The sequence below is a fragment of the Panthera leo genome, chromosome E2 (assembly GCF_018350215.1).
Source record: "Panthera leo isolate Ple1 chromosome E2, P.leo_Ple1_pat1.1, whole genome shotgun sequence".
NCBI classification, from domain to species: Eukaryota; Metazoa; Chordata; class Mammalia; order Carnivora; family Felidae; genus Panthera; species Panthera leo.
This window is the reverse complement of record NC_056693.1, coordinates 24,633,147-24,658,092: the sequence shown is the minus strand read 5'-3', so window position 1 is coordinate 24,658,092 and position 24,946 is coordinate 24,633,147. Positions and strand designations below refer to the sequence as shown.

Here is a 24,946-nt window from a genome sequence, read left to right as displayed (position 1 = left end):
AGACAGTCTCTTTAGCAAGTGGTGCTGGGAAAACTGGACAGCGACAGGCAGAAAAATGAACCTGGAACACTTGCTTACACCATACACTAAAATAAACTCAAAATGGATGAAAGACCTCAATGTAAGACAGGAAGCCATCAAAATCCTCGAGGAGAAAGCAGGCAAAAACCTCTTTGATCTTGGCTGCAGAAACTTCTTACTCAACACATCTCTGAAGGTAAGGTAATCAAAAGCAAAAATGAACTACTGGGACCCCATCAAAATAAAAACTTCTGCACAGTGAAGGAAACAATCAACAAAACTAAAAGACAACCGATGGAATGGGAGAAGATATTTGCAAGCGACATATCAGATAAAGGGTTAGTATCCAAGATCTATAAAGAACTTATCAAACTCAACACCCAAAAAACAAATAATCCAGTGAAGAAATGGGCAAAAGACATGAATAGATACTTCTCCAAGGAAGACCTCCCGATGGCCAACCGACACATGAAAAAATGCTCCACATCACTCATTATCAGGGAAATCCAAACCAAAACCACAATGAGATACCACCTCACACCTGTCAGAATGGCTAACATTAACAACTCAGGCAACAACAGATGTTGGCGAGGATGCAGAGAAAGAGGATCTCTTTTGCATTGTTGGTGGCAATGCAAGCTGGTACAGCCACTCTGGAAAACAGTATGGAGGTTCCTCAAAAAACTAAAAATAGAACTACCCTATGACCCAGAAATTGCACTCCTAGGCATTTATCCACGGGATACAGCGTACTGTTTCAAAGGGGCATATGCACCCCAATGTTTATAGCAGCACTATCAACAATAGCCAAAGTATGGAAAGAGCCCAAATGTCCATTGATGGATGAATGGTAAAGAAAATGTGGTGTGTATATATATATATACACACACACACATATATACATATATGTATACATATATGTATATATATACACCACACACATATATACATATATGTATACATATATACACACACACAATGGAGCATTAGTCGGCAATCAAAAAGAATGAAATCTTGCCATTTGCAACTATGTGGATGGAACTGGAGGGTATTACGCTAAGTGAAATTGGTCAGAGAAAGACAAAAATCATATGACTTCACTCATATGAGGACTTTAAGAGACAAATCAGATGAACATAAGAGAAAGGAAACAAAAATAATATAAAAACAGGGAGGGGGACAAAACAGCAGAGACTCAAACATGGAGAACAAACTGAGGGTTGCTGGAGGGGTTGTGGGAGGGGGGATGTGCTAAATGGGTAAGGGGCATTAAAGAATCTACTTCTGAAATCATTGTTTCACTATATACTAACTAATTTGGATGTAAATTTTAAAAAATAAAAAAATAAAATTAAAAAAAATAGTACTGCCTGGAGAGTTATTGTAGTCTTCCATTGACTTTAATCACAGGGCATGGTAATATAAGAGATATCCTAAAGGATCTCCAGTATTTCAGACTCTTCTTTACCTCCCTGGTCAAATTTCCCTTTGTTGATCAGGATCAATCACTCCAGATGGCACAATAACTCCCTTCTTTGCCTGTTGATTCAGAGGTATGAGGAACCCAGGGTGGCCTGGTAGCAGTCTTAACTTATAGTTCAATGGAATCATTGTTGTGTCTCCTGGTGGAAGCATCCCCCCACTGGAACTAATACCCCTAGGCTAGCAGACAATAATGTTCTGGTACAGGAAGCAAAAGTTTTGCTAATGGGTCATTAAGGGTAAGAGTAAGTGGTACCACTCTCATTTCTACCTCTTGATTCCTGGACTTATGAATCCTGGCTATGGAAGAAACAGTACACTATATTGGATGCTAGTTCAGAGTATATACAGACTTTTGGAAAGCTTTGCCCCAACTCTGCAATGTATTGCCACTAGCTGGTGCTTAACAGAGTCTTCAAAAAGCCATTCTGCTCTCTAAACCAGTTGCTTTAGGATGGTAGAGAACATGGTAAAAATTTCATGAGCATGGCCAATTGCCACATTTCTTTTGCTATAAAGTAAGTTCCTTGATCAGAAAAAATGCTGTGTGGAATACCATAATGGTGGATAAGGCATTGTATCAGTCCATAGATAGTAGTTTTGGCAGGAGCGCATTGCATACAAAGAAGGCAAATCCATACCCAGACTAAGTACCTCTTCCAGTAAGAACAAGATACTACCTCTTTCATGTAAGTGGTCTAAGGTAATCAACCTGCCACCAAGTAACTGGCTTATCACCCTGGGGATGGTGCCATATCTGGGACTCAAGTGTAGGTTTTTGCTGTTGGTAGATTGGGAACTCAGTGGTGACTGAAGCCAGGTCAGCTTTGGTGAGTGGAAGTCCATGCATAACTTCTATTTTTGCTACCATGGCTACTTTGTTCATGAACCCATTGGGCAATGATGAGGTGGCTGGGGAAAGAAGAGAACTGGTATCCACACCACACGTCACCCTATCTGCTTGATTATTAAAATCATCCTCTGCTGAGGTCCCCCTTTGTGAACATTCACTTGGGACACAAATATCTTCACATTTTTATGCCTATTCAGAGGGGTCTATCCACATATTTCTTCTCCAAATTTCTTTGTTAAAATTTTTCCAATTATGTTCCTTCCAAGATTTGACTATCCAGTTAAGCCATTGGCCACAGACCATGAAGCTGTATATAATCACAAAGTAAACAGGTGGGAGGGCTTCTCTTCACCACCGTCCTAAGGGATGTCCCAGAGATGGGCTGTCCTGCTGCAGCTGCTCACTTTCATGTGGTGCTTATATTTTGTGCAGAACCATCTGAAAACCAAGTCTTTTCTTCCTGTGTGAACTGATTATAGGGAACTCCCCAATGAGGCCATGGTTCAGGCTGGGAGAGACAAGGCAGTGTTGTAGGAGTGGGTATTTGTGTCACTTCTTCATGTAACTTACTTATGCATTCAGGGCCTGCTCAGGTATATACTGTTTCCATTTGATGATGGAGTACTACTGTGTATGTCACGGCTTGGTGGGTCAAATATCACCCAGTTCATCACGGGCTGTCCTGCACTAGTTCTCTAGACTACATATGTCCAAACATTTGGAGAACTAAATGTCTGACCTGTTCTCTGCAGAGTTTTGAAGATCAGGATATAGGCATCACTTTTACTTAATATGTTAGACAAATGTAAATAAATAAATAATAAAATAAAAATACATATGTATAAATGTATTTATATATATCTATATATATATCAAGTAATATGTATTTGAGCTATATGGCTTAAGTCAAGATTAAAAAAGCCCTGAATTGGAAGTCCAGCAGACCTTGGTAGAGTCCAGACTACCCCATTTATGGATCCCTCTGACTTTGGGCAACTCATGAGAACTCACCAAACAAACTTCCTCTAGGTAAGTATCTCATAGTAAAGTTGGAGAGGGGGAAAGAAATTGGGCAGAGGACTAGGATCAAATGAAATCACTCTTGTAAACTAGAGAACACTATGCAAATGTGTGATGTTCCTGTTAGTTTTACCCAATCTATGTAGGCAGGTAGCAGATGTACTCAAATGCCAAAGTCCCTCTATATGCATTCTCATTACAGCAGCCAGAATGCTCTTGCTAGAGCACCAATCAAATCACCTCTTTTCCTTGAAGCTCATCAATGTCATCCTATTACATGTTGAATAAAATCTGAACTATTTATGAGGGCTAGTCTTTGAGGCTTTGTTACCCCAGCAGTCTCCTTGCCAGCCACTTCCTCCCTCACACTCTGTGCTGAAGGCTCAAGGACTATTTTCTGTCTGTGCAACGCACCAAACTCTCTCCTGCCTCAGAGCCTCTAGAGCTGGGACTGCCCTCTTCTTGCATCACCTGATTCTCCTTCCTAGGTTCCCCTGTCTTTCTGAATATACTGCCACCTCCTACCATGACTGCCTTTGCCTTATCCTGAAGGTTTCAGCCCAATATCCTCCCCTCAGTGAGGTCTTCTTATGCCTCCCAATGCAAAGATTTTCCTGCTCTGGGCTTCTCTCTCCTTGATCGTAATTGTTTTAGGTTCCGACTCTACATTCACTGGATGTTGTCTTGTTTAATATGTGTCTCTCCCACCAGACTGTGAGTTCCATGAGGAAAGAGCTAGGTTTCTTTGTTCCCTTCTCATCTCCAGAGACTCACACAGGACCCAGAGGCTCAAGAGGAAACTTGCTGAAAGAACTCAAGTGTTTAACCAAGAGCTGAAGAGTCATTTTCTTTTGAAAGTTTAAGCTGCCCTCTAGTGGAAAATACAACCCAAAATTTGCCCCTGGCTTTGGTTTGTTTCTGTTTTTGTCAATGGGGCCCTAGACTTTCAAATCAGAATAGCAGGACCTAGCATGTCTCTCCCTGCAGCAGAGTGGACATTGTGGAATACCTGCCTACCCTGGGCCCACAAGGAGCTCCCTACAACAGCAGATGGAGGGACAAGCTTCCCCCAGAAGGATCCCTCCCAGGGTCTGGGGGCTCTCCCTACCTTTCTGTGATGGTCAGAATTGGTCCTCTCTATCCTGATTTATCTCTGCTTCCAGAAACTCATGCATGTGGATGTGTAGTTACATTCTATAGTGGGATAGTGCGACTAGAGTGGGTCCCTGACTCCCAGAGGGTCAAACCCCTCAACTATACAATGAGTCACTGCCACAGAGGTGTTTCTATCCTTGGGGAAGCTAGTGGACTGGTTTGGGAGAAGAAGTTCCCCCAGTACAGGTAGCCTTCAGTGACCTTGCCTCAGGAAATAGGTTAATGATGAATCTGTGGTTCTAGGAGGCCTCTGGGCAGCAGCAGCAGGAATGGTCCAGACCCCTGGCCACTTGATTCTAAAACCGAGCCTTTGGCTAATGGCATCGTAATATTGCATTTGTTAAAAAACAAAATTCAACTGAAAAAAATTTAAAGTCTTATGGGCATTATTCAGCAATTCATGAATTGAGCAACATCCTATCTAGCAGAGAGGAGCTCCAAAGAGCTGAACAAAATGGGAGATTTTATAGGCAGAAGGGGACAGAGACAAGGAAAAAGTGGTTACCTCATCTTTCTTTGGAGGCAGAAGGGGTCTATCAGGTGGATTACCTCACTAGTGCTAACCAGGAAGTTCCAGATTTAATGGTTTAAGATTACAGTCCTGGGGGAGGTTGAAACTGCAGTTAAATTAGGTATTAAGTCTCAATTTGGTGATGTGGATTTAGCCCAAGTGACTCCGTTTGGGGCGTGTTGTCCGTCTGTCTGTCTCTCTCTTAACACATTATATATAAAGGGAGTGGTATTCATTTAGTTTGTCCCTTTAATAAGTGAAGTTTAGTAGTAGTGCCAGCAATACAAACAAAAATATGATGAGGTACTTGTCTTCAAAGAACCCATAGCAATGTCATGATTAATCTCAGAAGTTGCAAACTGATGGTCTACAGATATGTTTATTTGGCTGGCACAATGTTTAAGTTTTTAAAAATTAGTTACCAACCTTTTAGTATGGGAGATTTCTTATAAAAATCTGGATTTCTGGCTTCTCTTGGAAAACCAACATGGCAACATTAGATCTATACCCACCACTTCCCATGGGACTTATACCAGTGCCCACTTCTTATGTCACTTGGCTGCTCATTCAGGCATTTACCCTTGAGACCCTTGTAGTAGCAGCAAGAGGGGAGCAATTAATTTTGGAAGCAAATGAGAGGGTGGGTAAAGTCTTCTCAGATGGAGTGACTTCCCAGATGCCATCTTGACAACCTGATTGGGAGATGGTAGTGGTCATATGAGGCTGTGGCAGGGAAGGTGGGATGAGATGAGTGTCATATAAGCTGGCAAGTAAGCTGCACTTGGGTTTGGCTTCACGGCACAGTGAATGTGAATCATGGACAGGAATTCCTGGTCAAGTGTTCCAGCAGGAAGATGAAAACTGAACTAAATTTGGGAGAGAAGTTAGGTTTGAAGGCCTTTGTGTCAAATACAAATGCTGTTGTTTGGGGACCGGGGATCCTTTTGAAATGCAGATTTCCATCCAGCACATCTGGGGAAGGGAGAGAGACTCTGCATTTCTAACAAGCTCCTGGTCCCTGGGCTACACTTTGAGCTGTTGGGGCTTAGAGCACAGGCTGCAATCTAGTGAGCTGTGGACCAGATTTGGCCTAGGAAATAAGCTTTTCTGGGTTCCATAGTGTTTACATTTAAAAAAAAAATAGTTGTTACTTGAAAATCAAGCATTTTCACATAAAAACCCCAATTTGTCTTCTTTACTCATCATTCTCTATCACATTACTAAATTTTATTTTATTTTTTAGTATTTTTCATAATAGACTCTTGCTTGTTAGTTGTATTTTTCTTGTTTGTTGTGCATCTTCACTAGGCGGTGAACTCCATGCAGACAGGGGCCTTGTCTTGTTTACCTGGTTGCTTACTTGTCTTGTTTGCAAAGAGTTTATACTCTATATGTTAATTATTTGTTGAGTGAATTAGCAAATCAACTTTCCTGTGTGCTCACAGTGATTGCCACAGTCCACACTTGGCCCTCTTCACTCACTTAAGTTACCTCCTGAGAAAGGTGGAGTCAGGACATGTCCTTGGGAAAACCCTAAGGTTTAGGAAATCTGAGGGGAGGGAAGAGGAACAAGGGCAGGAAGGAAGACTAGGAGAGTAAGGTCCCAGAGGCCAAGGGAAGAGAAGTGGGGTGGTGGGCATCAGTGCTGCTTGTGAGGTTGGAGGGAGCTATTGGCATTCAAGAAAGCAGGAGAGAAAGGCACTATAGAGAAAGAAAGCATGTGGGCTGTATTTTAGGATTGCAACTGGGCTTTAGGAAGTTTTTGGGGGAGGGGAGTTAGTTTTGAGCCGTTGCGTAGACCATAGTATAAGGACCTAGTGGAGAGAAAGAGAGCAAAGATATAAAAAAGAGTGGGAATAATGGGTGCCATCCCAATTTAGGGTAGGTGGAAGGTCAAGATGGGCTACAGGTGGAAAGGAAGAATGAAAAAAATCCTTCCCTTAGGATACGGGGAAGGGGCAGGGAAGGCAAATTCTCAAGAAAGGTGTGCTCCTTATAGGTCTCCTTTTAGGGGAAAACTAAAAACTTTTGATATAATCAAACAGGTAATGTATAAATATTAATGTAGGTTTGGAAATGCAACCAGTTTAATAAATAATTTGTCCTTAATGGAGTTTAAAGCAGCATAGGTATTTTGTCTTTGATTCTGCAGCCTCCTGTTCCTTTCAAGGCTTTTCCAGAAGCACTGGTTTGGGTAATATCTTGATGGTTGATGAAGTATTTGGTAATTGAACAAGATGAGAGCTATGTTGTCTCCAGGGCTGAGGGGGAAAGGTGAGAGAAATCCTGCCACTTTCGGGGTTTGTGGGTGGGAGGGTTAAAAGGACAATAATGAGAAAGCTAGCTTAATCTTCAAGGCCTGGTACTTGTCTTGATTTTATTGTTTTGTGTGTTTTCACCTCGTGGAACTCAATAAATATCTTCTCCGTGAACAAATAAGTGTAAGGTCAGATGCTGTACACAAGAGTTAAAGAAATTGCATTTTCTGGAAAAGCTAGTGGAATTAAGTGCAGGTTTCCACATTTGCCTCCCCCCACCCCCATTTCATTTCAGTCATAAGGGATCTGAGAGGCTTTAGCCCAAGGTCTTCCTTCAAGGCAGTAAGTGGATACATTTTCCCTATGACAAGACTGCGTAGCCTGTCACAATCAGGCTGTTGGCTTTCTGTGGGACTTAGCCCAGCTGGTGTTCTGGTAACCTCTGCTATAACTGGCCGATCTCAGCTCTGACTAGTCACCACCGGCTGAAGCATAATGGAGTGACTTCTAGAGTTTGGCTGGTTTGTAATGTTGGCTGGGCTGGGTTAAATTAGGCAAGTTATTTTACTTCTTGGTGACTCTGTTTCCTCAAATGTAAAATGAGAAGAAAATTATTTCCTGTCTCATAGGATTTTTTTGAAGATTGTATAAAAAATAATGCAGGTATGAATGTATAACATGATGACTATGGCTAACACTGCTGTATCATCCACAGAAAAGAGACTAAATCTTCTCATCACAAGGAGAAAAAATGTTTTGCCTTTATTCTTTTCTGCTTTTATTTTTATTGTATCTATATTTGAAGATGGATGTTAGCTGGACCTACTGGGGTAATCATTTCACAATATATGTAAATCAAGTTGTTACTCTGTGTGCCTTAAACTTACAGAGTGATGTAGGTCAATTATTTCTCAATAAAACTGGAAAAAGAAAAGAGTGAAGGTAAAGCATGCAGGAGGGTGTCTTGCACACAATACTTAATGAATGTTAGCTGTTATTATTGGAGATTACAGTTGCCTTTGATTAATAAATATGGGTAAAGCATACTTTTACTTACTAAACTTAATTTGACATTCTTTGAAAATATTGCGTGTGTGCATGAGCGTGTTGTGTGTACATAGTAAATGAGAGAGGTGAGGGGAGGGGTTGAGAGATAATGAGGCTGATTTGTCGTGGTGAAAGGTTCGCAGCCACCTAGACTGATACACTATTACAACTGAGGATGCCCTGAGAGGTGAAGTGACTTGCTCAAGGTAATACCACTAGTAATGGCAAAAACAAGTCTACATACTGCTTTTTGATCCCCAATTCAGTGCATTTTCTAATACCCATTTCCAGGCATTGCTTGTTAGTGTTTCAGAAATCTTCCCGAATTATGTTCCAGTTAAATTTTGTCCCAGTAAACAAAAGACCAAGAGTTTGGACAAGAACAGCAGTCCGCTCGCCCAGTAGGTGGCGCAAAGGCGCTGTTTCCGGGGTTAGTGGAAGCTGGAGGGGGAGGAGCTTGTTCGGAAACGGGGCTACGTAAGCCTACCTCTAATTGGCCCAAGAGCCTCGGCCCACTATCCAATCAGAAACGCCTGCGTCATTCTGTTACTGGGCTAGGCGGCAGCCCGCGGAAATTTGAAATGGCTGACGGGTTGCTGGCGGCTGGCGGGCTGGGGTCGCAGGCGATGGTTCCCCAGCCGGAGCGCACGGGCTGGGGGGTCGAGGAGTCGACAGCGCCTCTGGAGAAAGGTGAGCACCCGTTATGCCGGGCCCGAGGAGCCGCCTTCTAGCGGCGGACCCTTTCCGCGGGGTCCTGGGGGCGTCGGGACTTTCAAAGGGCGCCTGGGTTTTATTTGGGCTTCCGGACCCAGCTCTCAAGGGTGGCGGTGGTGACAGTGCGAGGCTCCGACCGCCTCTCAGGAGGCCAAAGTCGGGAGATACCCTGGGCATCTCCCCTTCTCCCCGCCCCATCTGGCTTCAGCTTCCGCGAGACTGGAGGGAGTTGAGCCTGGCCAGGAATTTCCAACCTGGATATCTGGGTGGGCTTCCGGGTGCTTTGTGCGTGTTCACCTGTGGAGAGACGTCTCCTATTTTTCATCTCCAGCTCAAGGTAGATCATGAACCATTCTCCCTTAACTGAAAGAGAAGAAACTTGAACCCTTGGCCTAGGTAGCCCTGCGCACCGAGAGTAGGTGACACGCCCAAAGTTAGGGGAGCCAATGTGGGACAGTCTAAAAATAGAACCGAAGTGTAATTCTCAGTCCTGTCTACCTCTTTGTGGAGATTTCCGTTATTATTATTTGTCCTGATATTTTTAAGCTGTTCAGAATTTTCCTTTAACATTTGCAGTTGGATTGTGTAGTGGAAAGAGACTTGGCAAAGTGAGAAAACATGTATGACTTAATTCCACTAGTTATCCCTCTTGTGACCTGGTAAAAGTCACTTGGCCTCAGTTTTCTTTTCTGGAAAACAGAGCCAATGGTCTTAACAGAATGTTGAAGATTAAGTGAAATAATGTGTGAAAAGTAATGCTTTCACAGTGGCGGTAAAGAATTGTGCTGAAGTAAGGTATCCTTTGCTTTTTTGTATTGTGTTAAAATACACATAAAACAAAATTTACTGTCTTAATTTTTAATTGTACAGTTCAGTGTTATTAAATATATTCAGACCGTTATGCAGCCATCACCACCGTCCATTCCCATAACTCTGTTATCTTCTAAACTGAAACTCTATTCCTATTGAACAATAATTTCCCATCCTCTCCCTCATCCCCTGGCTATGATCATTATACTTTCTGTCTTTATGATTTTGACTAAGTACCTCATTATCAGTGAAATCATACAGTATTTCTCTTCCTGTTACTGGCTTATTTCATTTAGCATCATGTCCTCACAGTTCATCCATGGTGTAGCAGATGTCAGCATTTCCTTCCTTTTTCATTCATTTCCTTCCATTCATCCATTGATGGACACTTGGATTGCTCCCACCTTTTAGCTATTGTGAATAATGCTGCTATGAACATGGGTATACAAATATCTTTTGGAGGTCCTGCTTTCAGTTCTTTTGGATATATACTCAGAAGTCAAATTGCTGGGTCATAAGGTAATTCTATTTTTAGGGCTTTGGGGGACCACCATACTGTTCTCCATAGCAGCCGTACCATTTTACATGCCTACAACAGTTTACAAGAGTTTCTCTTTCTCCATATCCTCACTAACACTTGTTTCCCTGATAGTTTTTCTTGTTGTTTTTTGATAATTGCCATCCTAATGGGTGTGAGGCAAAGGTATTATTTCTTTAACATTTATATATACTATTTATATATTACTGTTGTGATTAACAATTTAATTATCTTAATTTAATTGAAATAAGCATGCTATTTTCACCTTTCCTTTATAGGAGAGGAAATTGACGCACAGAGAGATTGCCCCACAGCTAGTGAGGTATTGATGCCCTTTTAGTTTCATGTGCATTGGCATTTGTGAGCAGTAGACCTCTGAGTACACTGTGGGTCATTTGTGAGGTCAAGTAGCTCTGGTGGCCTGAACAGAAGCAAAGAAGTCAAAGCAAGGAGAAAATACATGGAGCTGGGGGGTGGGGTGGGAAGACTGCTGTTAATAACAGTCTCAGATAACCTATGGAAATTATTTTGCCAGCTCAAATGCTACCCTTTGCATTGTTTATTTAGTAGCCATTTTGTCTATTAAAAACATCGCATTACACAGAATTAGATATGCCACTGGCCAAATCATGCCTTATAAAACATAATTACATACAGCCCAAACCTAATGTGATTAGCATTTTCTAATCTTTTCCTTAGACATAGTTACTGAAATTAGTGAGGAGGAACCTAGTAGCTTTAGCGAAGTAAACCTTATGCATTATTAAGAATCTCTCATCCTTGTTTATTGAGGGGCCATTGACAGACTGATATTGAAGAAAATAAAGAAAGGCTTCAACTTATTTTGAGAAGGACTATAGGAAAGCAGCTCCTAACTTTAATGAAACTTTATGGAATTGTTTTGGGGAAAAAAATACTGTAAGATATTTGACCATTATTATAAGTTGCTAGCTACAGTAAGAATCACAGCTTTATTCTTTAAAGGAGATCTTTGGTAACTTACAGTGAATCAAAAACAACCCTTTTCCTCTGCCTCTGTGAAAAACTTCACAGAACAACAAAGACCTAACCTATGAAACATTTTAAGTTCTTACTGTTTCAAAGTAGAACTTGGTTTTTGTGATATTTTCAAGTTTGGAAAACTGGTTTCTTCTGACAGTGATAAAGGTAAATAAAGCATTGCTCCCAAATCCTTGTTTATATTTTGTTTGGAGTTTCTAAGCCTGCTTATTTTCATTGTTCTTGTAGCTCTGTTCCAAGATGAAGATTCATGCAGTGATTGTAGCAATCATGATAAGCGGGGTACTAGTTTACAAAGTTTTGTGCCTGAAGGAAAGACTCATTTCCCAGAAATATTCCAGACAAGTCAACTTTTGTTCTATGAGCGATTCAGAGCTTATCAAGATTACATTTTAGGTAAGTAGGGTTGTTTTTTTTTTTCTTTTTTACTGCTTTTATCTTTTCAGTTTACACGTAGATTGTTTATTTGAGTCCCTCAGACTTGCCAGTTGATTCTGAGAAAGTGGATTTAAGTAGATTTGTTAACTTTTCTCTGCTTTATGCAGTCTCAATTCTTATTGTGTTTAATTTGTTTGTAGCTGACTGCAAGGCCTCTGAAGTAAGAGAATTCACAGCTGAGTTCTTGGAGAAGGTCCTTGAACCATCTGGATGGCGGGCAGTCTGGCACACTAATGTGTTTGAGGTGCTGGTTGAGGTAAATTTAATTCTGTTGTTAAGGCATTTGTCTCTTGCTAAAAGCACTTTCCCTCAGACTGTTACAGCCAAAGTGCTTATTTTTAATTAAAGTTTATGAGCTGATTGAAAATAGCATGTTTTTCACATCTAATTGTCATGGTGTATGGAATGTTCTGCAAATTTTAAAGGCAGCCAAGGAGGAGTTACCAGGGAATTGAGGTGGTGTAAGTTTCAGTGTCCTTTGACAAGGGGAAATGGTTTATAAATCTATGAAGTGGAGGAGGTATTTGAGACCATTTAAGAAATAAAGAGGCCTCATTATGAAGTCAACCGAGTTTCAATTAATTTTTTACCTTCTTAGTTGTAGCCCATTAAGTAGCTCAAACCCACCAGGCATTTAAAAACTGGCCTATTTTTTTGCCTAACAAATTTGTAGATATGTGGTTAATCTCTTGATAATGTGTCCCATTGTCAAAAGTAAAAACAATCTTATTTTTCAGCTGACTGGGCCTTTTACACTAAATTTGCACTCTAATTATAGCTGTGAATTTTTCTCAGTGTTTGTTAACTAGACCACAAAAAACCCTGTTAAACTAAAATGTTAAACCAGGGAGTAAGAATACAAGTTGTTGCTGCAGCTCCTTTTTAAAATGACATCATTTTCTGCAGTGATTATGTATGAGGCAGTAGGTGGCAGCTGTTCCTGGGGACTTTTGAATTTTGGGTTATGCTAATATCTTTGGTTGCAGTAAAGGCCTATTAATTTGATTATGATAGTGTCATTACAATCCATGTCTTCTGTCCATGTTCAATCTCCCACCTCCACCCTGACTTATTCTCTAAAATTTATCAGAGTCATTGTTTTAAAAGAGAAATGTGCCATTCCTCTGCTTAAAACCTCTAATGCATTGCATTTACTAAAGCCTTGGTGTTGGCTTTGTGGTTTCTCTTTGTCTAGAGAACACAAAACCCAAGTACCTTCCAATGCCCTTTCTGTCCTGATCTCCTTGCCCCTCTCTCACACTTCATCTACTGCTGCCCCTTCCCTTGCCCATTTCTTCCCTTTGGTTCCAGCAAGAAACACTGCCTTTCTCCTGCTCCAGCAGCCAGTCTGCCACAGGGCTTTTTCACCTGCCTGATCTTCAGATGGCTGCTTCCCTTTCATCCTGTACTTTTCCCTACCATCCCAGCAAAACCAGACCATCACCCCTGCTAGTTATGCTTTGTCAAATGCTTATCACAGTCTTGTTTGTCTTCTCAATTCTCAGTTACAATGTAAGCTCCATATGGGTAAGAACAAGGCCCTTCTTGTTTATTTTTTATATTATGGAAGAAGGCTCTGTGTTCCCATTTCATGCTTTAAAAAATCAGGCTGTAAGTAGTGTTTTATATTTGTCTTAATTTTTATTTCCATGTAAGTAACATTTTAAATTTCAGGTCACAGATGTGGACTTTGCAGCCTTGAAGGCAGTAGTGAGGCTTGCCAACCCGTACCTCTGTGAATCTCAAGTGAGCACTTTTACCTTGGAGTGTATGAATGAGCTCCTCGATCTGAAGGAACATCGGTTGCCCCTGCAAGAGCTGTGGGTGGTGTTTGATGATTCTGGAGTATTTGACCAGACAGCTCTTGCAGTTGAACATGTCAGGTAGGAAGAGAGTTGATAAAAATAACCTTGTGGCCTGAGACTGGATGAAATGCAGTAATTCTGGTCTGCATTATATACCTAGATTTAAAACTCAAATTATAAAGTTGGTCATTGCAGTATTTTAAAATGTTCAAAGATAGGGAAATCTTTTTTAAATTAAAAAAAATTTAAAAAGGGTTTTAAGTTTTCATTTTGAGATAATTTCAGACTTATAGAAAAGTTGAAAAAAAAAACCCAAAGAATTCCTGTATGGCCTTCATTCAGTGTCCTCAAATGTTAACAAAAGATACGGGATTCTTCATTTGGTTTGTGTTATGCCCAGAATTCGTGATCCCCAAATACCGCCAGGGAGCCAAGTCCGATGTAAAAGCAAAAGAGCCTTTAGTCGAGCTAGCTCGAGCTCAATCCCCTACCTGCACCGATGCAGTGGTGAGATACCAGGGAGAGAGAGCGAGTTTCAAAAGGACAAAGGTTGTATTGGGGCCTAGGGGCAGTTGGTGAGGTGATGGCTATGGCCTCAGCCGATTGGCTGGGGAAGGGTCCGAGTCCTGTTAGACAGGTGAGGGGGGGTGGGGAGTTACTCAAGGGGAGGAGGTGTGGTCAAGGTGAAGGACACAGAACAAGATGGAGTTGGCCGGCATAGGCCCGCCCTTTTATTCCCCCCTTGTCATGTAGCTGAGGGACTGCTACAATCATGGGACCGGCTGCATTTATGGTGACAAGGGGAACAGAGTTTGGAGGTTTATGCAAAGTTCTGGGAACCAAGTGTCCCTGGGGTGGCTCTGGGAGGTCTGATTAAGTATTGTCCCCAAGCTGGTGTCTATGATCTGCCAGGTAATGTTTGGGGGGGCGTGGGGACTCCCGGCAGCATGAGCAATGACAAGCAGAGTTAACAGTTATCAATATTAGGTGGGTTGAATGCGCTGTAGCTTGAGCTTGAGCGGGTTGTGTTGGTCCCAACTGATGGCCCATCGCGTGATGAAGTCCTTCCGGATCGAGGAGGGGTCCGCTGGCCGAACGTGGGTGTGATGGACTCAGGTCGCGATGCCGTCTACTTTGAGAGCGGTGGGGGTTGTCAACACCACGATGTAGGGTCCCTTCCAGCGCGGCTCGAGGGTCTCTCGGTGGTGCCTCTTGACGTAGACCGTCTCCTGGCCTGTACTGATGAGGTGTCGGGGTTGGGCCAGCCTCGTAGATGGCACGGAGGCGCGGCCAAATGTCCTCGTGCACCCTCTGGAGCCCTCTCAAGGAAAGAAAAAGTTCTTGATCTTTAAACTCAGCAATAAGTTCGGCTCAAAGGCTGGGAATAACAGGGGGTGGCCTGCCAAACATGATCTCGTAGGGAGTAAAACCCAGAGTGTAAGGAGTGTTTCTAACCCGGTAAAGGGCATGCGGTAGGAGAGTCACCCAGTCCCCGCCAGTCTCCATGGTTAATTTGGTAAGGGTCTCTTTTAGGGTTCTATTCATTCTTTCTACCTGTCCTGAGCTCTGGGGCCTATAAGCACAATGTAATTTCCAGTTTGCCCCCACCGCCTTGGCTACTGCCTGTGTTACCTGCGAGATAAAAGCTGGTCCATTGTCTGATCCTACCATGGCAGGAAAACCATACCTGGGTAAGATGTCTTCTAGTAGCTTCTTAGCCACCGTCTGAGCCGTTTCATGCTTGGTTGGGTATGCCTCCACCCAGCCAGAGAAGGTGTCTGTAAATACTAAAAGATATTTAAAACCAAACTTTCCTGGTTTGACTTCAGTGAAGTCGACTTCCCATTGGGCTCCCGGTCTGGTGCCTCTGAGCCTGGTTCCTTTTTTATTTGATGTGGCTCTCACGTGGGTGAGTTGGCAGGTCTTGCGGGCAGATACAACTTGCTCTATTTTGGTGTCCTGTTCGTGAATCTTGATTCTGTCATGTCGGATTAAGTCTTTTAATTTTCGGGCCCCCATGTGAGTAGACCGATGCACGTGCTCCGAGCCGGTCTGGCAGCATGAGCTCCTTGTTAGGTGTATACCACCATCCCTTTATCTCCTGGGCTATGGGGAGTTTCTTGATCTGCTGTAACTCCTCCTGGGAGTATCTGGGCTGGTCTAGTAAAACTGGGTCTCCCAAATCCGGTAGTTGTTAAGCCGTTTTCTAGCTCCCAGCATCAGCACTTTGGTGAGGGCTATGAGCTCTGCTCGCTGGGCTGATGTTCCGGAGGGTAGAGCCTCCACCCATACGGTGTCCGTTTTGGTGACCACTGCTGCACCTGCACCTGCATACCTGTGTCCGCACAAAGCTGCTGCCATCAGTGAACCACGTGGCCTCGGCATCGGGGAGGGGCCGGTCGGTCAGGTCCATCCGGAATCCATGTACTTGTTCCAGGATTCCCGCACAGTCATGTAATGGAGCACCTAGGTCAGGGTCGGGCAGCAGGGTTGCAGGATTGAGGGCTGCACTGGGGTGGAACTGCACTCATGGAAGGTTGAGTAGGAGGCTCTGGTAATGAGTCATACGTGTATTGCTCATCCATCTATCCGGAGGCTGTTTCAGGACCCCTTCAATGGCGTGTGGGGTCATGATCCAGATCTCCTGTCCTAGGGTCAGTTTGTCTGCATCCTTGACTAGGAGTGCTGTCGCTGCAATAATTCTTAGGCATGGCGGCCAGCCAGCAGCCACTGGGTCTAGTTTCTTAGACACATAAGCCACTGGGCGGTTCCAGGGGCCTAAGGCGTGAGTTAGAACCCCTTTTGCTATTCCTTTATGTTCGTCTGCAAAGAGGTGGAAGGGCTTCGTAATGTCTGGTAGGCCCAGGGCTGGGGCACTTAGGAGGGCCTTTTTTAACTGATTAAAGGCAGTTTCTTCTTTTTCAGCCCATTTAAATGTTTTCCCCTCTTTGGTAGCTTCATATAGGGGCCTGGCGATCTCAGCAAAACCTGGAACCCAGAGGCGGCAGTAGCCGGCTGATCTAGGAATTCCTTCACTTCTCTTCGGGAGGTGGGAGTAGGGATCTTTAGGACAGTTTCTTTTCTGGCATCTGATAACCGCCGCTGTCCGCCCTCCAGGATATATCCCAGGTAACTTACCCTCTCCCTGCATATCTGAGCCTTCTTCGCGGATGCCCGGTACCCTAAGGCTCCCAGGGTAGTCAGCATGTCCTGGGTCCCTCGCTCACAGTCTTTGGCCGTGTCGGCAGCAATCAGGATGTCATCTACGTACTGTAGAAGGGTGAGGCCAGGGTGCTCCCTTCTGTACTCATCCAGGTCCTCGTGTAGTGCCTCGTCGAAGATGGTGGGTGAATTTTTGAATCCCTGAGGTAGCCGTGTCCAGGTGAGTTGCCCACTATAGCCTTCCTCCGGATCATGCCACTCAAAGGCAAACAAGGGTTGGCTCTGGGGTGCCAGCGGCAGACTGAAGGCGTCCTTTAAATCTAGTACAGTATACCAGACCCTGGAGGGCGCCAAGGAGCTCAAGAGAGTATATGGGTTGGGAACAGTTGGGTGTATGTTTGCGACCCTCTTATTTACTTCCCGGAGGTCTTGTACCGGTTGGTAGTCATTTGTGTGAGGCTTTTTGACCAGCAGTAAGGGGGTGTTCCAGGCAGACTGGCAAGGAACTAGTACCCCTAGGCTTCATAGTCTCCGGATATGTGGCTGGATCCCCTTCCGGGCCTCCTGAGACATGGGGTATTGTTTGATCCTTACCGGACTCTCTCCTGGCTTGAGCTCTACCAGGACTGGGGTCCTATGAGTGGCTAGTCCCATCCCCCCCACCCCCGTCTCTGCCCAAACCGAGGGGAATTCTTGTAGCCGGCTGTCTATATTATCCTCTCTCGAGAGCGCCTCCTGGTGGAGGCGGTATTCATCCTCCAGTTTCATGGTCAGGACCTGGATGGGGTGGCCCTTGCCATCGGTGACCTGAGGCCCCCCTTGTTTGAAAGTTATCTGAACTCCAATCTTGGTCAGTAAGTCCTGTCCTAACAGCGGGTAGGGGAATTCTGGTATTACCATAAAGGAGTGGGATACCCGGCCCGTTCCCAAATCTACTGTTCTTCGGGTAGTCCATGAATACTGGCTCATACCAGTTGCCCCTTGTACCCAGAACTTCTTGCTAGCTAGTTTTCCTTGTGGGGTGCGGAGGACCGAATGTTGTGCTCCGGTGTCGACAAGGAAGTCAATAGGGGTCCCCTCCACTTTAAGAGTTACCCTGGGTTCGGGGAGAGGGTCTGAACCCCGACTCCCCTAATCACTTAGTTCATCTAGCTCTAGGACTTTTACTCGATCAGTCTTGCTTCCCTTCCCGCCGGCCCCTTTTGGACAATCTTGGGCCCAGTGCCCTATCTCCTTGCAGTATGCGCACTGATCCTTCTGCAGCCTCTACTTCCCCCCCTTGGTGGTTCCTTTACCTTTTCTTGCGTCGTCTGCCAGCTGCCGGAGATGGCGGTCTCGTTCCTCGGGGAAGTCAGCAGTGGTAGCTAGTAGTATTCTGGCCAGGTCTCGAGTCTGCTTACTGCTGGCAGCTGCCGTGGCGCGAGCCTGCTTGTCCTCAGGAGGCTCCCGGTTATTATATACCTTTTCGGCTACCACCAGTAAGTCCTGCAGACTTTTTCCTTCTAGTCTATCTATTTTCTGTAATTTTCTCCTAATGTCTATGGCCGATTGGTTTACAAAGGCCATGATAACAGCTGCCTTGCTTTCCGGAGCCTCTGGATCCATGGGGGTATAGGTACGGAATGCCTCCATGATCCGTTCTAAAAAGGCAGCTGGAGATTCATCTTTTCCCTGTTGTACATTTCCTACCTTGGCCAAATTGGTTGGCTTTCTAGCAGCCATTCGGAGACCCCCCATTAGAGTCTGGCGGTAGACCCGGAGCCTCTCCTTACCTTCTGCCGTGTTGAAATCCCACTGGGGCCGAGTTAAGGGGAAGGAGGCATCTATCTGAGCCTGGTTGGTGGTGGGATTCCCGTCTGCGCCCGGAACTAGTTTTTGGGCCCCATTGAGGATTCTTTCTCTTTCTTCAGTCATGAACAGGACCTGCAAAAGCTGCTGGCAATCGTCCCACGTGGGCTGATGGGTAAAAAGAACAGAGTCTAATAAATCAATAAGCCCTGCCAGTTTCTCGGAAAACTTAGGATTCTGAGCTTTCCAATTGTAGAGGTCACTAGTGGCGAAAGGCCAATAGTGATGGGGCTGATTCTCCTCCGCGTCTGGGGGTCCGGTGGCTCGCAGGGGCAGAATAGTGGAGTCGGCGGCAGAGGCGGATTGCTCCCTCTGAGCCCTTTGTCTGGTAAAGGGCGGGCTTCCCACTGGAGCGTTTCCGCCTCCTGCTCTCGGAACAGCGTCTGCCTCCCCTGGAGGGGGAGGTTGGTGTTCTTCCGGCATCCTAGAGGGGTTATACGGGGAGGAAAAAATTAATTCTTCTTCAGTACCCCCCTGTAGGACAGGGTAGAGGGGTGCTGAAGGCTGGGTAAGACTTTTCTTCTTCTTTGTCCCCTGCAAAGCAAGAATGGGTTTTGGCTCCAGAGGGAGCGGGGCTAGGAAGGGCTTAAGCCAAGAGGGTGGGTCTTCTACAAGGTCCTGCCAAGTGATAATGTAAGGGAGCTGATCAAGATGGCCCGTCTTAGGCCGAGAGATGATACTCCTGACTCAGTGGATGGTAGGGAGGTCGAAGGTCCCCTCTGGTGGCCATCCGACATTGAAAGTTGGCCACTTGCTAGAACAAAAAAACTGCAACCGACCCTTTTGGACTTCCACACTGAGGTTGTTAGCTCTTCCCCTCACATCCTTAAAGTGATCAATCATAATACTTAGAGGAATAGTCTGAGTCTGTCCCATAACGTCTGTCCAGTAAGTCCACAGAACAAAACAGAGAAACACAAAAACAGAGGGCCCCTAGAAAGTCTTCCAACTCCATGGAAGCAAAACTGAAAGCTAGCTTAGACCTTTGAGGGGATTCCACGTCCCTCCAAAACCGATGAGGGGATTCCACGTCCCTCCAAAGACGACGGCCTCACGCCGACCAGCGGGAGCGACCCGCCTCGTCTCAGACCTTTGAGGGGATTCCACGTCCCTCCAAAACAGATGAGGGGATTCCACGTCCCTCCAGAAGGGAGGATCGGAACGTCTTCCGAAACTCCCGGCCCGTGGTCCTCCAGTGCGTCCACTTAGACCGCGTCGGGCACTACCAGAATTCCAGAAATGAGCTCACACAGAAAAGACAGACCAAACAGACAGACACTAACCGTGGCCAGTCAGGCTCTCCGGGTCGGGGGTCCCTCGGGGGTCTTGGGGATCCCGGGCCGAGCCCCCAGATGTTATGCCCAGAATTCGTGATCCCCAAATACCGCCAGGGAGCCAAGTCCGATGTAAAAGCAAAAGAGCCTTTATTCGAGCTAGCTCGAGCTCAATCCCCTACCTGCACCGACCCAGCGGTGATATACCAGGGAGAGAGTGCGAGTTTCAAAAGGACAAAGGTTTTATTGGGGCCTAGGGGCAGTTGGTGAGGTGATGGCTATGGCCTCAGCCGATTGGCTGGGGAAGGGTCCGAGTCCTGTTAGGCAGGTGAGGGGGGGGGGTTACTCAAGGGGAGGAGGTGTGGTCAAGGTGAAGGACACAGAACAAGATGGAGTCGGCCGCCGTAGGCCCGCCCTTTCAGTTTGTATATGTTTAGAAACTCTTAAAAGTTCTGGAGGCTAAGGCTTATGATTAAAGTACTTGAATTGAAGAAAGGAAAGAAAGTGAAGGAGGTGGTACACTATGTCTTCTACACCGATAAGACACACTTTTTTTCCCAAGAATGTATCTGACCAAAGATATTTTCTCAGGCCGCTTCCAGGATACTTAGGGGATACTTATAGTGATTCAGCAGTTCCATTTATCACCCAATGCCTATCAAAAGTGCTCTCCTTAATCTCCATCACCTATTTCACCCATCCCCTCATTCACCTCCTTTCTGTTAACCATCATCAGATAAATCTTTTGTCAGATAGTTCCTGATACAGATAGTTCTTTTGAATCTTCTTTATTATAAGTATATTCACTAAGGAAGGCTGACCTTTGTTTATTTAAAAATGGACTTCTATTCCTCTAGGAGCTGGGAGACTGGATAATAGTAGCATAGTGTCTTGTAGTTTTCACTTTTTATACCATTAGTGAGTTAACCTGGTTTTGCTGAGCTTAATTTCGATGTTCCACAAAGAAGCAGAGTGTTTCGGGCCCAGCTTCCAAGATCTTATGGAAAATTTCTAATTGTACACAAGAACTTTTAACCCTAGATATTCAGTATTTGGCCAAGCAATATAAATCTAAAGAACTGGCTTCTGTTCAGAACCAGTTTCTCTCACTTGAAAAAAAATCTGTCAACTGAAGCCTTTGAAGGTAAAGGGATAATTGATGAGTTTAGGAAATTAGGAATCAGGGAATGAATCTTTATGGGTATTGAAGTTGGTAGAAGACAAGTATCTGGAATTAGTAATGGTATTTGAAGGTGAGCCTGGCTAAATTTATTCTTCATTTTGCGGACTTAGATTCTGGTCAATGCCCAGAAAAGTTATGAGGGTTCTTGTTTGTTTTTTATTCAATGAGTATTCAAGTGCTGGGTCCTGATTTGATTGGTGCATGAAACAGACACAATCACCATCACCAGCAGGCTTCATTCTAAAGGTGAGAGATGAATCTTAATCACATGAAGGTATAAATGTGATTGAAACTGCAGTGAGTGCAATGAAGAATTAGAGTGTTCTAAGACTAGGTCAGGTGGCTGTTACATGGTTGTTTCCTGAGGAAATGACATTTGAACTTGGGTCTGAAGGGTTGGCTACGTGAAAGGGGTTGTGGCAAGGGTGGGGAGGGAACAGGTTCAGGAGCTGAGTGAATTTAAGGAACTGGAAGGCCATTATAGCTGGAACACAGACAGTAATGGGGAAGACTTATGAAACTAGCTTAGAGGTTGTCAGGAGTCAGAAGATGTGGGACTTCATCGGCCAATTAATCATTTTATCTGTAAAAGCACTGCGGAAGCACTGAAAAAGGTTTTTATTCAAGGGTGAATAGGATCAGCTTTGTGTTTTAAAAGATTTGTTCTGGCTGCTGTGTGAAAAACAAATGGAAGGAGATGGAATAAGAAGATCGGGCAAGAGAGTGGGCTGGAGTGGGGTGTGGAGAGGACACATGGAAGCTTACTGAGAAGGTAGGATGGCCGGGACTTGGTGGCCGAGTGGATGTGGGGGATGAGGAGATATGAGTGGATAAGCCAGAAGTTAAGGTTTTGGTCTTGAGAGAATAAACACTGGAGGAGGTGCAGATGTGAGTGATGTGTGTGAATGCCCAGTATGGTACTGGTGAGGATAATACTTGAGCTAAGTCTTGAAATGTAAATATAAGTTCACCAGGTGGAGAAGGTGGACAGCCTGACCAGCATTTCACATGGAAGTTTGAAAGACCTTGTGAAATGGGAGTTTGCATGCAGGAGGTCTGACAAGAGAGGTGCTCTGTAGCCAGATTGTGAATCCAAGTAATACCGCCAAGCTCAGGAATTTGAACTTCGTTGTGAGGGCAGCAGCCAGCAGAGTTTTTTAACTGAGTAAACGCATGCTCAGGTTCTTTTTTTTTTTTTTTTTGAGATGACTAGAGGGTGAAGAGACCGGCAGTCCAATCTACAAGAATTAAGAGATGGCTTTATTTTCACTGCTCCTTCCTTTTCATAGCAGAACTTTTTTTTTTTAATTTTTTTAATGCTTATTTATTTTTGAGAGATAGAGCACTAGTGAGGGAGGGGCAGAGACAGAGGGAGACACAGAATCTGAAGCAGGCTCCAGGCTGTGAGTGGTCAGCACAGAGCCTGATATGGGTCTCGACTCATGAACCGTGAGATTATAACCTGAGTCAAAGTCGATCGCTTAACCCAGGTGCCACCCAGGTGCCCTCACAGCAGAACTTGACAGAATTCTGTGTAGTCACAGTCTGCACCTCCTGGCATTCCAGTAATGCTTCTGCCCCACAGCACCACTGAAATTGTGCTTAAGGTCACCAAAGTCCTCCATGTTCTCCTTCCCAGTCATTTCTTTTCTGATCTCATCTTGCTTTCCCTCTTGGTCACATTCTAGTTATCTGATCACTCCCATCTTCGTAACACACACTCTTCCAGCTTCTTAGTCATCTTGGCTCTTCCTCTCTTGCTCAAAACTTTAAAATGTTGGAGTTACCCAGGGATCAGTCCTAGACTATCTACCCTTCTCTCTCTTTAATCAGCCTTGGAAGCACATTAGAATTACCTGGGAATTGCTTTTGTTTTTGTTTTTTTAAATACTTATTTTGGGGAGAGCGCAAGCAGAGGAGGGGCAGAGAGGGGGTACAGAGGATCTGAAGTGGGCTCTGCACTGACAGGCTGACAGCAGCAAGCCCAATGTGGGGCTCGAACTCATGAACTGCAAGATCATGACCTGAGCCAAAGTCAGACGTTCAACTGACTGATCTTCCGGGTGCCCCTGGGGATTGTGTTTTATAGGAGTAGTCCAACTAATACATGAAGAAAGAATGATAGGATCAGAATATCACTATTTTGCAAATTGTAATAAAGGTTCTAGGCAATAATCGTGGTTGGCTGCTACAACCATTGGTGAAAAACTGATGGGGAACTCTCTAGTAGATGGATCCGGTTGACAACACCTGAATCCACTGGTTATTCTTAACCTCATCATCAGAAGAGATGACCAGGTATCTTATGCTTCCTGATGGAAGTACATTGTGTCCGCCTTTAAGTATCCTTGCCAAAACATCTTTCCGAAAGCTGATCAAGTCTTTAGATCTTACTTTCTGTTTACCAGAAGTAAAAGAAGCGGAAGAACATGTTAAATGACCCCATGGGGATGCAATCAATAAAATTCAGAGTGTGGGAAACTTAAATAAATTGCAAAGAGAAAAGGAGGGAGGGATAATCTATAGAATAACTGTGATTTAATTAAATGCAATAGCTGACCCTTGTTTGGATCCTGATTTGAACAAGCCAATGATAAAACAATAACAGCAACAATAGCAGAAGAGACAGATAGGGAAAATTCAATACTGACTGGATATTTGGATATTAAGAAATTATAACACTTTCTTGGTGTAAAGATTTATTTTAGAGCTATATGCTAAAATTTGTGAATGTTGTGTTTGACATTTGCTTTAAAGTAAATCCAGTGTTGAGATGGTGGGGGTGGGGAGCAGAGAAGTAAGTGGGTAGGGTAGAGATGAAATAAAATAGCCTATGCATTGATAATTGTTGAAGCTGGTTAATGCATAAACGGTGTTCATGATACTACTTGCTCTTGTGGATGTTTGAAATTTTCCATAATAAAAATTTGTTCAATCGCTTGCGGGGGGGGGTTAAAAAAATATGGATCTTGCACCCAACCCCTGTCCCCCTCCTGCCTTTTACAAAGGTTCTGATTTATAGGTCTGGGATAGGTTTGGGAATCAATTTTTAAAAGCTTCCTGGGGAACTCTAACATGCAGAATCAGGTTTGAGAACTGCTGTTTTATATTATGTCCCTAGATGATCTCATCTGTTGCTTTAATGTCATCAGTATGCTGACAACTCCTAGATTTATGTCTTTAGCTCTGATATTTCCCTTGGGCTTTGGGCATATATATTCATATTCGCTCTTGACATCATCCACTTGGAGGTCACATAGGCATCTCAGTTCAAACTGTTTTCAACCCCAAACCTTTTTCTCTCCCAGTCTTTCCTATCTTAACAAATGACACTACCATCTACCCAATTACAGATGGTCAATAAATAGTTCTTCTGATTAAAAAGAGGTGGTAATGGAAACAGTGTTGTAGAAAACTTCTTTAGTCAATCTAAAAAAGTTCTTGTATGACTCAAAACTATCAAGTCTAGCATTTATGCAGCATTCTCTATCATCACTGATAGAGTTGTTGTGATTTACTCTTTAGCTTGCACTCTCCAAAACCCTAACACTGAGCCAGTGATTAATTTGAATGATATGAGTTTCCTTTTCAGATTTTTCTATCAAAACATTTGGAGGAGCTGGGATGAAGAAGAGGAGGATGAGTATGATTATTTTGTCAGATGTGTTGAACCTCGATTGAGGTTGTAAGTATTTGTAGTGACCTTGTCCATGTTGGAAAAAGAGCTGTCCATGGTTTATTTTACCTGTCTGGTGTATGTTACTCCAAGGGCCCACACACAGAAGCAGGCCGCTATACAAATAGGAT

The 24,946-nt window shown here is 44.1% G+C and overlaps 1 protein-coding gene across 2 annotated transcripts in view; it reads left to right on the top strand.

Moving 5' to 3' along the window:
• The first annotated feature begins 8,910 nt into the window (after positions 1-8,910).
• The window catches only part of SHCBP1 (SHC binding and spindle associated 1), a 61,383-nt gene continuing 45,347 nt past the window's right edge, over positions 8,911-24,946 (top strand). For both annotated transcript variants that reach the window (XM_042919922.1, XM_042919921.1), the window contains exons 1-5: positions 8,911-9,037; positions 11,658-11,825; positions 12,008-12,123; positions 13,542-13,750; positions 24,732-24,824. In XM_042919922.1, the coding sequence (XP_042775856.1) occupies positions 8,929-9,037; positions 11,658-11,825; positions 12,008-12,123; positions 13,542-13,750; positions 24,732-24,824 (695 nt within the window). In that variant the 5' untranslated portion in view covers positions 8,911-8,928. The remainder of the gene's footprint in view (positions 9,038-11,657; positions 11,826-12,007; positions 12,124-13,541; positions 13,751-24,731; positions 24,825-24,946) is intronic.